The 16,054-nt window shown below is 36.0% G+C and overlaps 2 protein-coding genes across 2 annotated transcripts; one reads left to right on the plus strand and one right to left on the minus strand.

Moving 5' to 3' along the window:
- Positions 1 to 4,402: 4,402 nt before the first annotated feature.
- LOC145126489 (uncharacterized) lies at positions 4,403 to 5,809 on the minus strand. Its single transcript, XM_079061849.1, has 2 exons — positions 5,482 to 5,809; positions 4,403 to 5,091 (listed from the first exon to the last, which is right to left on the minus strand). The coding sequence occupies exons 1-2, from the start codon at positions 5,807 to 5,809 to the stop codon at positions 4,403 to 4,405; spliced, it is 1,017 nt and encodes a 338-aa protein (XP_078917975.1).
- A 7,317-nt stretch (positions 5,810 to 13,126) lies between these two features.
- LOC145126490 (uncharacterized) lies at positions 13,127 to 14,053 on the plus strand. The gene is made up of 2 exons (XM_079061850.1): positions 13,127 to 13,342; positions 13,472 to 14,053. Exons 1-2 carry the CDS (start codon positions 13,127 to 13,129, stop codon positions 14,051 to 14,053), a joined length of 798 nt encoding a protein of 265 aa, XP_078917976.1.
- Positions 14,054 to 16,054: the final 2,001 nt, after the last annotated feature.

The following is a 16,054-nucleotide window of genomic DNA, read 5'->3' on the forward strand; positions in this document are numbered from 1 at the left end:
AATCATCAGGGTGGCCTCAAGGATGCCTCTCGTAATCTCAGACGCGATGAACTCGCGTAATCCATCATCAACCGGCTCAGAACCCGAACCCGAACCTAAACCTGAACCTGATCCTGACCCAGACCCTGAACCTCTCGCTCCGTGACGTGTCACCACCATTCTGAAACAAAACACATAATCGTCAGGGTCATATATATAACCTCGAGAGGTCTCACTCACATACTACAAGTTCCCTGGTTCTATCTCAACCCTCCTTGACTCGAGTACGGAGCCTCTGCTTTCAGTAGTACGGGCCCATACTACCTTCCACATCTATCCGTACTTTCCTCAAGGATGGCCTTGACTTTACCAAGTCCCTTCTACTACTATCGCTCTTCATGCTAATCTCATCCTAGGCTTACCCTAAGGAAATCTCCGACCTACTCTCCGCCATCAGCTACGTAAGAAGTCTCTGTTATCTCTCCCTAACTAGATCGCGAATACCATTACCTATTACTAAGACCAGATAATTCTTCGAATGAAAGGTCCTACCCTACAATGGTTAGACTCAAACGAGAGCTGCGAAATAGGGCTAAACCCAACCTTCTGAAATTATTTAGTCCTCGTAATATGTAACTTAGTGTATTCGTTTACTAGTTAATTAAAGATAACTAGAACTCCTAAAAGCACAAAGCAAGCAACATTCGGGCATTGAGTAACCAAAACCAAGCATATCCTGATCAGGCCATCATATCACTGACTAATCAGTTCTAGCATGTAATTCAATAAGCACATATAGCAGGCACATAAGGCATCTTCCTAGATCCTTAACCCCAATCTAGCATGCAGTTCTCATACATATACAGTAGGCATATAAGGCATCCTTCCTAGATCCTCAACCCTAATCTAGCATGCAGTTCTCATAATCATATCATATCATAACATAACATGTAAGGGTATCTTGGGGAAAACTTACTTGAGCTCGGCCGATTGCACCCATCACACTCCTTGTTCTTTCTCAAAACCTTTAATTTTAATTTTTTAGAAAATTTATTTTTGTAAAAACTTTTCAAATCCTCGATTTGAGTCCAGACACCCCCGAAGGTGTGTCCGAATCCCTCAAACCAAGGCTCTGATACCAACTTGTAACATCCCAAAATTCAAGACCAAAAATTTCATTTTTAGTTTAAAGATTTATAAAACAGATTACCGAAAATGCCATCAATGTTATCTCATATCATGAAAACCATAAGTCAACCATCTCAAAACATAGCATAGGAAAATAATGTCAGAGTACAAATCCCAATAATCTCATGTACGGAAAATCGTGTGTGTGATGCGCTGTAGTCATGCCGGCTCCTTTCCCTTCGAAGAAGAGGTACCTAAAACCAAAACTGTAAACCGTAAGCACAAAGCTTAGTGAGTTCCCCCACCAACCACATACCATACAATAACATACTGTCAGGCATATCTGGGTGCCAGACCTACCCCTTCGGTCTCTTTCAACCGGTAACCGCCTAGCATATTTGGTTGTTGGCCTACCACTTCGGTCTCTTTCAACCGGATACTGCCTAGCATATTTGGGTGATAGCTTACCCCTTCGGTCTCTTTCAATCGGATATGGGGACTATTTCTCCCCCTACTACTACCACATAATACCCTAGCATATATACATATATCATATACTACCTAGCATATCTAGGTGCTGGCCTACCCCTTCGGTCTCTTTCAACCGGATATTCGGGGACTATTTCACCCCCTACCACTACTGCATAATCACATAACATACTAGCACATAAAGCATAACAGATAGTGACATACCAGACAATTATCGCAAAGACAATCATCTCAACTATAATCACCTACTGGTGGTCCGACATTGGTGCCTTAGACCCACCTCTACTGGAAGGTAACTCACCTCAACTGTCGTGAAGTAGCCGAACTGACATCGGCTCCGGGATCAACTCCACTCAAATCCTACAAATAAAATCTCCTTTAATTACCCTTCCATACTCATGACCCCTTAAGAGTCAACTCTGGTCTAAGTCCTAGTCAAAGTCAACCTTTTGGTCAAGGTCAACGTTCTGGTCAAAGTCAACCTTCTGGTTTGACTCAACTCGCCGAGTTGGTCCATCAACTTGTCGAGTCCCATAAATCATAAACCTCTCAAATCGCGATCCAACTCGTCGAGTTCTTGCATGAACTCGTCAAGTTTCTCCTATCAACAGTATCGGAACATTTCACTACAACTCGTCGAGTTCCTCCTTGAACTCGTCGAGTTCTTCAATCTTCAAAACCCAAAAACCATGACCAACTCGTTGAGTCATCTCCAAGACTCGCCGAGTTTTATTAATAACATAAAAGGTTGGGGGACCACGATCCAACTCGCCGAGTTGCATGAACAACTCGCCGAGTTCCCTTTAGTCTAAATCCATTTCAGTCACTTCTAATCGAGTGCAACGCTTCCAAACCATAGATCTGGTCCTCTAGGACTAAGTTACCACGTAAAGTTGCTAACTTTATGTCCATGCATGGTGTCATGAAGCTAGAAACACCAAAACTAAGCAATATAAGAGATCTAGGGCATGGAGAAGGGCCAAGGCTTGATAAAGCTGGCAACTTTAAGCCTCATAAGCTCAATAGTGCCTAGATTTGAAGTCACAACTTCATGATATACTCAAATCCCGAAAATGACTTCAATATGGCCCAAAAGTGACAACATACTATCCTAAATGAAGATCTAATTAATAGAAAGCCAATGTATCGACTTTATACCTCAAATGAGTCAGAACTGCAGCTCAAACTCTGGATCTACTGGCTTCCTCTTGAATCCCCAAGCTCCTATTTCCTTCACAAGCTTCAAAATCACAAAGAATGCACAAAATGGCTCAAAACTCTCCAAAAGTGGGTTAGGGTTTAGAACGATGGAGATTGTAAAGGAGGCCAACCTGTGGAGGTTAAGGTGTTTAAATAGTGTGCTAAACCCTGAAAATTAGGGTTTCATTCTGGCAACTCTACTCGTCGAGTTGAGGCTCTTGACTCGACGAGTAGACTTTAGATCCCGCGTCCAAATTTCATTCCTACTCGACGAGTTTGGGGCCTCCAACTCGTCGAGTTCCTGTATAAAAATGAATGAATTAATTTGAAATACATACCGGGAACCGGACGTTACAGCTGGTCCATCAAATATCTCAAACTCTTGTGGTCCATGTAGATAGTACACTAAACCCCATACAAATAATGAGGCCAAATCTTGAGGGCGAAAACCACTACCCCAACTCTAAATCAAGTGTAAAATATTTCATGAACACACCTAACCCATTTAATTAAATAGGTTAGGTTTGGTAAAAATCATGAACCCGTTTTCAACCCATTTAACTTTAATACATAATTAATTTAATAATTATTTAAATATTATCATGTATTAATTTGAGTACTAATTTATAAATTACAATGTTGTATTATTATTTATGTTTAAAAGAATGCAATCTTAATTCCTATCTTTTTTCTTGGCGCCAACAACACTAGCCACACTCTAAAATCACTTCGAATTAAATATTATTAATGTTATTTGGATAACTTTTTTGTATTTGTGAATTGTGATTATACTTTTGTCACACTTTGAATTTTTATTTAATTTTGAAATTAATTTAAATGGTGTAATCTTTAGTTAATTTATTTACCTTTTTTTAAATGAGTTAACACAAGTTTAACCTATTTATTTAGTAGGTTGGTTTGGAAACTACATAAATATGTTAACATGGTGACAACCTATTTATGTGAATGGTTACGTTGGTTTGAAATATTAACTCATTATATTAAATAAGTTGGGTTGGGTTGAAATCTTCAACTCAATTAATAAATATGTTGAACTCGAACCCAACTCAGGTCGACCCATTGCTAGCTCTAGTTCCATTTGAAACCGTATAAACAATTTTTTTAATTTGAAACTGTGTAAATAATTTTTTCATTTAAACCCCATTTTTTTTGTATAAATACAAGATTTGATGTTCATGAAAACTTAATTTGGATTTCATGCAAAATCTAAATTCAGAAATATAGAATACCTGGTTTTGTTTGATATTCTTTAAGAACGGAGGGTGTGGGTGGGAAACTTCCCTCACTTTTTGTGGGCCACAACATTCTTTCCCTCACCTAAACCCAAGGAATGGGTGAGAAACTTCTCTCACTATTTTTTTTTAAATAGAATTAATTCTTTTTTATGATTTATAATTTTTAAATTAATAATAAACATAAAATTTAATTAAAAATAAAAAAACATTTCATTAATTAAAATAAAAATTACATTAAACCTAGTATTTAAATAAGTAGAAAATTAAAAAAAAAACGCAAACAAAAAATAAACAAACCACTGCATAGAAAACATAATTAATATCCTAATTTAAAAAAAAAACAAAATACGTCACTCGGAATCATCGTCCTCGTCATCGAACTTATCGTCTTCATCATTCTCCTGAACGTCACTCTCGTCATCGGAATCTTCGCTCTCGACGAACATATCAGAATCCTCGTCTGATTCGTCAAACAAATCATCGTGAGAAAACTCTATCGACGACTGAATATGAGTCTTATAAACGTGCTCCACCAAATCAGCACGCAGGGCGTGATGAATGTCACGATTGTGTACTTCTCTTCTATTTGCCCTATACTCTTGTGTACCAACGACTACTCCTTCGACATTTGGCAAAACTTCATTTTCGTTGTACCGACATATCGCTCTTCTTTCGTCTTCAAGAATCATATTATGCAATATGATACATGCATGCATTACTTGCTGTAACCTTTTCACTTCATATGACATTGCCCCGACTGCTAGTACTTGCCAACGTCTCTTAAGTACACCAAATGTTCGCTCCACATCCTTTATAGCTGACTCTTGCGCCTCTTTAAACTTTTTCCTTTTCGGATCGTTAGGACATGTAAACGATTTCACAAAAATAGACAAGGGAGGATATATACCGTCAGTAAGATAATATCCACGCTTATATGCTACCCCAATTATTTTAAAAGGTACATCGTGCGACTTTCCAAGGTAGATATCGTTGAATACCAGCGACTGGTCTAACACATTGATGTCATTGTTTGCACCAGCTGGACCAAAGAATGCATGTCATATCCAAAGATCATGTGATGCGATAGCCTCTAGAACGATCGTCGGCTCTTTGCGGTCGCCTCTCATGTACTGACCACGCCATGCGTTGGGGCATAATGACCAACTTCAATGCATGCAATCGATACTACCAAGCATTCCAGGGAATCCATGCTTGCCTTCATGCACCGTGTACAATTGGTGGATATCGTTCATAGTTGGTTTGCACAAATATCGTTCCCCATAAACCAAACAGATCGCTTTGCGGAACTTGTACACACACTCCCGCACGGTACGCTCTGACATCCTAAAATACTCGTCCCATCAGTCTGCGCCCATGCCGTATGCTAACTGACGAATTGCAGCCGTGCATTTTTGAATTGGAGAGAAACCTTTTATCCGTCTCACATCCATTTTCCATTGGAAATATGGAAAGCGGCCTTCCAAATCGCCAACAATACGTAAGAATAGTTCCTTCCTCATCCAGAACCGACGTCGAAACTTTACAGTGTAGATGACGTCATTTGCAAAGTAATCTTCTATAAGACGATCGTGTCTGGCTTCGCGATTTCTACGCAACCGTGGCTTTCTTGGTTTAGATCGTGCACGTGATGTTTCCCCTTGTCGGTTTTGAAAGTATGCAACCGTTTTCGCCATGACGGAACCGATAAACTTAGCATCCTCTAGAGCCGTCGAATCGGATGATGAAGATGATGACATTTTGATTAATATAATTTGGAGAGAGTAAGAAGGTATGGGTTAAAAAAATGGTTGATTGTTGTGGTATTTATAGTGTGATAATAGGAATATATATATATATATATATATATATATATATATATATATGAGTAGGATCAAATGAGAACACCAAAAAGGTTGAGAACGCGAGAACAAAGTATATTCATTTGTGATTCTATTTATTCATTTGTGGAGAAATGATAAATTTTTACGCCTTTAATTTCAATTGAAGAGAAAAATCATATTTATGTTGATTGTGCGTGAAAATTTATCATTTCTCCACAAATAAATACATGGAATCACAAATGAATATACTTGTTCTCGCATTCTCAACATTTTAGGTGTTCTCATTTGATCATTTATATATATATATATATATATATATATATATATATATATATATATATATATATATATATATATATATATATATATATTAACGTTATGTAGTCGTTGGAACAAAAAAAAATTAATTAGCCAATCAGATGAGGAGTGAGAACGCGGCAGCCCCACCCCCCACCCTCCTCCCCGCGCCACCTTTCCCGCACCGCCGGTTCGGTGTTCCTCCTTGCGGGACGCTTCCCGTGGCCCTCCCCGCTCCCCATACCGTCCGGCCTAAGAGAAGATTTTTGCATAATAATGTTAAGTGAAAAAGAAGTATATATTTCATGAACCAAAAAGCATGAATATATACAATGAACGGTCTCTTGGTAACTAAAGCGACCCCCGGACCCTCGTGTTCCCCAGATCAAATTAGTTTATCTGATTGTGCACTCCACACATCCAAACTCATTTAAAGTTGCATATTTAATATAAAATACGACTATAATATAACTAATAAATATTTATTTATAACATTATGATTTGAATGTAGAAAACTTTGTATTTATATAAAAAAAAGTGGTTTTTAAATGAAAAAAAAAATATTTGTACGGTTTCAAATGCAAAAAAAAAATTATTTATACAGTTTCAAATAAAAAATAATCAATATTGAACAAAATTAGAAAAAATGATGTTCGATTTGAAACAAAAAAAGTATGTGTCAAAATTTAAAAAAAATGAAAACTTAGTATCAAAATTGAAAAAAAAACCGAAAAGTTAGTATTTATTGTAATTTTTTTTTTAATATTGACACGTCAGAATGTCATGTCAGCATATCACATCATCATACCACGTAAACAGACAACCTAGTTAATCGGTCAAATGGTTAGAATTATAACAAAATGAAAAACACAGTATCAAATTTGAGAGGGAAAAAAACCAGTTTCACATTAGAATTTTGATGTAAATTTAATGACTTTTGTGATATTATCATGATTATAATAAAACATAGCATACGTTATTACACTATATGATAAATCGTTAAGATTTACATATAAATCGTCAAGCTATTTATATGGATTAAAAGATTTACAAATATAAACAAACTACTTTGCATATGTTTGTAAGTAATTAAATGTTCATTAGATTCATACACCATATATGAAAAAAAAAATAACAAAGAATGTCACTCACCCAATACGGAGTTTGCAAGAAAAAAAATATAATAATAATAATAATAATAATAATAATAATAATAATGGTCTTATTGGTAAGTGCTGGTGTGCTGGTCGTACTTTGGGAGGTTTTGTCCATAATAGCTGTACTCTATTATTCAAAATTTCTAATGTATGTTCCCCTTTAATAGGTGCATATAGGTTCCAGTTTTAGGACATAATTTATTTTGTAATCAATGAAGACAATTAAACTCTTTGGTACATTTTCTTTTAGTCGTCGAATCTTTTCCATCAATATTAGGTTAAAATTTTAGTTTAAATCAAGACAGGAAACGATTGTACACACTTTAAAAACTATTCAATTAATTACGATGTATTCTAAAAAACCACTTTCAAATCCCTTTCTCTTATTATGATTTCAAGCGGTTCCTCTTCATATGGTACATGAGCTTCTTCGAGCCCAATTTCTTATTTCAGCCAAGAATCATCTTATTTCTCCTTTGTTTCTTTCAATCATGACTCTGATAGATCTTTTAAAGCATGTTGGAAGAACGATATGGGTTGCAAAACTAGTTTTTGATATAACTATATTGATCCAAATTGCAACTATTATTCTCAAAATGTCCCGTCTATTATTAGAGTAGTCTAAACTCCAAAAATCAGTAGCTTTTTCAACGAGCCACGTACCTCTTGCAAACGAAAAGGAGAATGCAATAAATTTATCAAAAATGGTTTTGCTTTTTATTTCTTTTTATTGTAAATATATGCAGCTATAATGACATGGTGGAGGGTGGTGGAGACGGGAGAGTGAAACCAAAGAAAACAAAATGATGGAGATTGAAATCAATGGTACATGCTTGATGCTTGAACCCATAAATGGCATTTACAAATGCACCATCCATAATTAGAGCTCACTTTCCTACACTGGTCAAGACAAGGTCGGCCTCTTCACTTACACTTCAAGTTTTCAAGTGATCTCAAAAGTATATTTGAACATGCATGTGTACCTTTATTCACACATTAATAAAATAATGATATCGTACTTTGTATATAAACGATTATATGATAGAATAGAATATTAATGTACAATATGATATGCATAATTTTTTTTTTAAATTTGTTTTATGGATTAGGAATTAGGAAGAAGTGTATATTTTGTAAAACTTTAAGATTAAAAACATAAACTATAATCTCTATTTCTTAACGAGTAAATTACATGAATAGTCCCTGTAGTTTGGGTTAATTTGTATGTTGAGTCCCTAATTTTTTTTTCACTCGGAAGATCTTTATGTTTTGGATTTTATTCGTTTTTAGTCTCTGGCTGGCTTAAAATGACTATATTGCCCTTAATAGTATTTTTTTTATCTGATTATTTGTAACATCCCAATTTTCACGACAAAAAATTTCATTTTTAATGAAGTAGTTTATAAAATTGTTTACTGAAAAACATCATCGAATAATATCAAGTCATAAAACCATAGTCATATGTCTCAACCATATCATCAAAATAATACAAATGTCAGAGTACAATCCCATGGATCACAAAATGCGGAAATCATATGTGTGCGATGCGCTTCTACCGTGTCGGCTCCTTCCCCTTCGTTGAAGAGGTACCTGAAACAAAACTGAAGACTGTAAGCATGAAGCTTAGTGAGTTCCCCCATCATACCACATACCATAAACATATACTGCCTATTCCTCGGTATCTTTCAACCGGTATCTGACTGGCATAATCGGAAGCTGGACTTCCCTTCGGTATCTTTCAACTGGTAGTCAGGAGCTAAACTCCCCTTCGGTATCTTTCAACCGATAACCAGGAGCTGACCTCCCCTTCGGTATCTTCCAACCGGTAACAGAGAGCTGACCTCCCCCTTCGGTATCTTTCAACCGGTAACGGGGGACTATTTCACCCTACCACTACCATACAATAACATATCATGAACATACTACTAGGCATGCATGGGTTCTGACGACCCCTTCGGTATCTTTCAACCAGTAACCGGGGACTATTCCCCCTACTACCACTATCACATAACATCATATCATGCTAACACATAAAACATATCAGGTAGTAGAAAACTGAGATAATTATCACAAAGACAATCATTTATCAACCAAATCCTACTAGTGAGCCGGCATTGTGGTCGTAGACCCAATTCTACTGGAAGGTAACTCACCTCAATGTCGTGCCGAAACTGAACTGTCCTCGATGCTGGGATCAACTCCTCTCAAACTCCTACACATGACATTCTTCCTTAATTACTATCTCATACTCTTGACCCTTCAAGAGTCAACTCAGGTCAACGTCCAATGCAAGGTCAACACCTTGGTCAAAGTCAACTTTTGGTCAAAGTCAACATCTTGTTGACTCAACTCGCCGAGTCGGTCCACCAACTCGTCGAGTTCCATAATCCACTTACCTCCTGGAACTTCGCTCCTACACGTCGAGCCTTTCAAGAACTCGTCGAGTTCCCTTCATACAGAATCATGACCTTTTGCCTACAACTCGCCGAGTTCATCCTTGAACTCATCGAGTCCTTCTTCATGCAGGTTGGAATGTTAGTCTTTGACTCGCTGAGTCTTTCCTTGACTCGTCGAGTTCTTATTCATATACCTAGGGACATTGCCTTGAACTCGTCGAGTCCTTATATCTTCAAGTCCATATTCAAGTCCATCTTGTTGAGTCTTCTTCTATACTCAACCAGATCGATCAGAACAGAAGAGGTTGGGGAACCATAACCCGACTCGTCGAGTCCCCTAAGGTCTAAGTCTACCAAGTCGATTTCCATCAGGCTTAATGCATCCAGAACATAGATCTGGCCTCCTAGGGTCCATATTATACGTAAAGTTACAAACTTTACGTGCATGCAAGACATCATGAGCCAAAAACACCATTTCCAAGTCTAAAATGAAGTCTACAAGATGCATGGGACTCCCATGGCCATAAAGTTGGCACCTTTATGCCATGGGAACCCTTAAAGGTTCAAGATCTGAAGTACAACTCCATGGATACTTACAATCCCGAATATGGCTTCACTAAGACCTAGAAAAGGTAGAAAATAGCCCTAAATGGAGATCTAAGAAATGAATAGTCAAGGTATCAGATTTATACCTCAAATGAGCTGGGAATGTGCCAAAACCTCTGGATCTTCTTGCTTTCTCTTGATCTCCCAAGCTTCCTTCTTCTTCTCAAGCTTCAAATACACACAAATGGCACAAAAAGCTCAAGCACACTCAATATTTGATCAGGGTTTCGTGAAGAGAGTCTGAGGGTGATGGAGGCTGGAGTGGAGACCCTATAAGTTGTTTAAATTGGGTGCAAACCCTAAATTTTAGGGTTTCATCCAGACAGGCCTACTCATCAAGTCGGGGCTTCTGACTCGGCGAGTAGACTTTTCCACCCACGTCCAATCCCTCGCACCTACTCGCCGAGTTGGGCCTCCAACTCGGGAACCGGACGTTACATTATTATTTTTGTTAGTTTTATAAAAAAAATTATGTGGGTCCCACCTCTTTAATTCGAACCCACTTTCCTTTCTCTCCTTTCAAACCTCACATATCTCTTTCTCTCCTTATTCTTTTCAATGGCTTGTGAAACTCCATTATCACCACACCTCCTACCATCGCTACTACAACCTGGAAAAGGGACGCAAGTCATCCCTTCCCTCATTACCCTCACCATCTCACACAATCATCCTATGTCTAATATCGTCATCCCTCAACCTTTGTTCCAAACTCCGACCATCCATTTTCTCTCTTATATACCATCGATAACAACCCCCCCCCCCCACACACACAAAAGGCTCAATCTGAAAAATCAAACTCCACAATCACTGATTCGAGGATTCGTCATTTGAAATCAGAAATTCAAGGTAACAATCATCATTTCTTCCAAACTTCGATCGATTTCCCCTTACTGATAGCTTCATGTTTTTTCCTTGAAATTTTTTATGGTCATTGATTCACCATTTGAAATCGATTCTCTCTCGCACCAGGGGATATTGGGATGGGAGTTACAGGTCCAAGTGATCGTGACTGAGCTGCAGGTCTCAAGAGATCAAGACTGAGTTGCAGGTCCATGTAACCAGGTTAAGATTTCATGGAAATTTCAGGTCTCGAGAATGAATTTGATTTCAGATTTTTTATTATATGTATCAGGAAGAAAAAAGGTTTTTTCTAGTTTTGTTGATGATGGCTTTAGGCTCATCAAATTGGATTTAAGACTCATCAGATTTGATTTCTAGTTTCCATGTTCATAAACGAAAATGAACTATGTATGATTTATAATTTGCTTGTATTGTGATTGAATTGTACTTGGTTTGATTGTATTTATTGGTGGTTTGCCCATATATGAAGTTTGGATGGAAATGAACCGTAACGGAAGAAGCGGGTGAGGGGTGGTTTGGGTGGGGAAGTAAAGGGTAGTGGGACCATTAGATATTATTAAGTTATATAATTATTTATATAAGAAATAAATAAAATATAAAATAATTTAGTAAGGGTAAAATAGTTTTTTCATCTCTGATTGAGACCGAAGGCCCAACAAAAACATATTATAAGGAACTTTGAGTGGATAAAAAAAATTAAAATAAAGAATAAAATCTAATGTGAGTGATATGTACTTTCTAACGTGAGTAAATATTAATAGATATATTGTGAAGTTAAGGTGATATTGATATGGCTTACTTTTTTAATAAATACTTTGTAACACACTCCTTATAGCCTAAAGCTATGTTTGACGTACTAGCTGAAAAGCTAGCTGTTAGCTAAAAAGCTAGCTGATAGCTGAAAAACTAGTTGTTAAATAAAAAGTTAGCTGATAGCTGAAAAACTAACTGATAAAAAATGATGTTTGGTAAAAATAGTTGAAAAGCTAGCTGAAATATAAAATTACATAAAAGGACATTTAAGAGTATTTGTTTCTATAATTAATTAAGGGGTATATTTGAAATTTTTTAAAAAAGCTCCTAAAAGGCTAGTCTAAGGCTATGTTTGGTGGACTAGCTGAAAAGCTAGCTGTTAGCTGAAAAGCTAGCTGATGGCTGAAAAACTAGTTGTTAAATAAAAAGTTAGCTGATAGCTGAAAAACTAGCTGATAAAAAATAACTTTTGATAAAACTAGCTAAAAAGCTAGCTGAAATATATAAAATTACATAAAAGGACATGTAAGAGTAAGTATTTCTATAATTAATTAAGAGGTGTCTTTGAAAAATTTTTAAAAAGCTCCTAAAAAGCTAGTATAAGTAGCTTTTCAAAAAGCTAACTTACAAGCTAACTTATAAGCTTTTTTTTTTTGCTTATCAAACACGACAATATAAAAAGCTCGAAAAATAAGTTAGTTTATCAGCTAGTTGTGACGCGCCAAACACAGCCTAAGTAGCTTTTCAAAAAGCTAGCTTATAGGCTACTTTTTGGCTTGTCAAACACAACAACATAAAAAAACTCGAAAAATAAATTAGTTTATCAACTAGCTGAGGCGCACCAAACACAACCTAATAATAGCTCGTGTCAGATCCCCTGTTAATAATAATAATAATATAATTCTTAACTTTTGATAACCCAAATAAACTTTTGTAATTCACTTTTCAATTAATTGACTTTATTTGTAGTTATATGTTTATAACAACATGTACATGATTTTGTGTGGATTTTGTTTAGTATTTTATATGTACATGATTTTGTGTGGATTTTGTTTAGTATTTTATATATAGATGATGTTGCACATGTTCCCTTCTTTGAATAATAACCCCCATATGCACCCAACTCAACCACTCTTTCAAATCTCTTTCTCTCTCTATCGCTCATGGAAAATCCCACAATTCTCTCAACCAACGGCAATGGCAGAAGAAGCAGCGCTTCTAATTCACCTGAATTCGAGTTCTGGATGGTGAGAAACCCATCCTCCCAACAAACCACCCTCCATTCCGCCGACGAATTGTTCTCCGGCGGCATCCTCCTCCCCCTCCAGCGTCTCAACTCCCAAAACAACGACGACCCACCTGACAAAGAAGATATCGTGGTAGAACCCACAAACAAACCTTCAATTAGCCCTAATCCAGATAATATTCTCGGATCCGACCTCAAAATAAATATTTCTGCATCTAAACGATGGAAAGATATTTTCAAAAAAAACCCAGAAAATAAAGAGGAGAAGAAGAAGAAAGAACGAAACAGTGGTTCCAGCGTCGTTGGTGGTGGTGGAACAAGTACGGCGGAGTTGAATATAAATTTATGGCCGTTTTCGAGAAGCAGATCGGCCGGGAACAGTGGGAGTAGACCGCGAACGGTGGTCGTAAACCGGAAAGTTAGTAGCGCCCCTTGTTCAAGGAGCAACTCCACCGGCGATAAGTATCGGAAGTGGCCGAGCAGTCCCGGCAGGGGTGGGGTTCACTTGGGCCGGAATAGCCCAGTTTGTCAAGTCAAACGGTTGGGACAGAGCCGGAGCCTCCACGACACCCTTGTTCGTTCAACCGCCGAAAAAGTCTCCCGTCCGATCAAAAAGTCAGTCTCCGGTGGAGTTACCACCGGCGCCGGAGAAAGTCGTAAGGTGTTGAACCTTAATGTTCCGACATGTATTGGTTACCGGCAACGAATGGGTTGTCGGAGTGATGTGATTATAGATAACGACAGTGGACGGAACGCCGACGTAACGTCGGGAAGTGCCGGCGGTGAAGGTGGAGCTAGCAGTTTGTTTAATTTGAGGAGTCTATTTACAAAAAAAGTGTTTTGAGATTTGAATTTTGACTTTTTATTTTTTATATTTTATTTACTTTTTGATATTTTGTTATTGTTTTTTTCTTTTCCTAGTATCAATATGTGTAGAATATTAATTAAAAGTTGAAAGTAGCTTTTTCTAACCTGTAAAAATCTGTCTCTTTCCACTTTTTGGATAATATGTTAAAAAAAATTCAACTTTAACTAAATAAAATATTAACTCTTATTGGAATTCGTAAAACTTACAAAACTATTAAAAGTGATAGCCAATCTTTAATCGACCAGTCCAATACTTGTTCTATTTACAGCAAAAAATACTTGATTCTAGTTATAGAAAAAAATAAAGTTTGCCTACCGGTTAAAAGTTGAAACCATATTTACCATGCTACTATCCAATAATCACCTTAAAAACCTACAATATTTGGTCATTCATATAGTCGGCGACTAATTTTTAGACAAATTCGGTCAATTTTTTTAAAAAGTGCAATAAATCCAATTTCCCTTTCTTGTTAATGCATGATTGTCTTGCTTCTTGATTTCACCTAGTTTACATAATTACACTGCGTGACTAAATTATGCAGACAATTTCTTTTAAAACCATATTTGGCAAACCAATTTATAAGTTATCAATAAGTTATTTTATCGTCATATTTGACAAAAATAAACTAGCTTATTATAATTTAGTGTTTGGTAAAACAATAAAAATAGTTTATCGTATTCTATAAAATAGCTTATAAGTTAATTTAGATTATGTTTAGTGCGTCACAACAATCTGATAAACTAATTTATTTTTCAAGTTGTTTAAGTTGTAATGTTTGATAAGTAAAAAAGTAAGTCAGTTTTTTAAAAAACTACTTAAACTAGCTTTTTAAGACATTTTATTTTTTTTTCGAATATATCCTTAATTAATTATAAAAAATATATTATTGTGAATGCATTTTTATATCATTTTATATATTTCAGCTAGCTTTTACCAAACATCATTTTTTATCAGCTAGCTTTTATAAAACATTATTTTTTATCCGCTAGTTTATAAACTATCAGCTAGTTGATAAGCTATCAACTAGTTTATAAGCTAGTAACTAGTTTTTCAGCTGACAACTAGTTTTCCAACTATCAGGTAGCTTATAAACTAACATGTACCTTATAAGCTTGCAGCTAGCTTATAAGTTAGAAGCAAACTTATAAGCTAGTAGCTAGCTTTTCAGCTAATACGTCACATATAATTTTATTGATAACCTAGCTTAAAATAGATTATTGATAAACTAGCTTATAAGTTGGTTTGCCAAACAGTCCAAGCTAGCTTATTAATAAGTTAAATTATAAGTTACTTTATAAACTAGGATACATTACTTTTATGGTTTATCAAAACACTAAATTACAATAGATTGACATATTTTTGCCAAACATAACTTAAGAAGAGTAAGATGTCAATACTCGATAATATACTCCATATGAAGAAAAAAAATGAAACGAGTTATAATAATTAGGACTAAATATATTGTTTGATTTAATGTAATTTCACATAAACAAAAACAATGATTGCTCACTATGACGTTCTTTTCCTTTGTTTGCACATTCTATAGCTTTTAGTTGGCACATGTTGGAGATAATCTTAGTGACACAGTCGATTTCCCGTCTATAAAGACCTGATTGTCGATTTCTACTTTCCCGTACCACATTCTAATGAGATTTTGGGGTTTGCAATTGTTTTTGTTAATTTGATACATGGTGTGTTATGAGAAAACACTAGATGCAAATCCTAGTTGACTAAACAACTATTACCAAATCGTCACTTGTGCATCGATGTTACAACACCAATATAAATACATCACATCATGGTTGTAGTTTTTTTAAACATATTTATAATTCTCATAGTGAGACTTCAACTCATGATCTCTCCATTGAAAGAGTCACTCCTTACAGCTAGACCAAAAACCTTTGGTAGATTGGAACTTGTAAGATTCAAATTAATGAGTTATTAACTTTTTTTCTATGGTTAACTGTTCTAAGACCG

Source organism: Lactuca virosa, chromosome 7 (genome assembly GCF_052849685.1).
Source record: "Lactuca virosa cultivar CGN04683 chromosome 7, Lactuca_virosa_CGN04683_v6, whole genome shotgun sequence".
NCBI lineage: Eukaryota > Viridiplantae > Streptophyta > Magnoliopsida > Asterales > Asteraceae > Lactuca > Lactuca virosa.

Excerpts from the sequence above, each read along its gene's own strand:
- LOC145126490 (XM_079061850.1), top strand. The coding sequence starts at position 13,127 with ATGGAAAATCCCACAATTCTCTCAACCAACGGCAATGGCAGAAGAAGC. Across the intron at positions 13,343-13,471 it reads CTGACAAAGAAGATATCGTG|GAGAAGAAGAAGAAAGAACG; the intron begins GTAGAACCCACA and ends GAAAATAAAGAG.
- LOC145126489 (XM_079061849.1), bottom strand. The coding sequence starts at position 5,809 with ATGTCATCATCTTCATCATCCGATTCGACGGCTCTAGAGGATGCTAAG. Across the intron at positions 5,092-5,481 it reads GGATGTGAGACGGATAAAAG|CTGGTGCAAACAATGACATC; the intron begins GTTTCTCTCCAA and ends TCTTTGGTCCAG.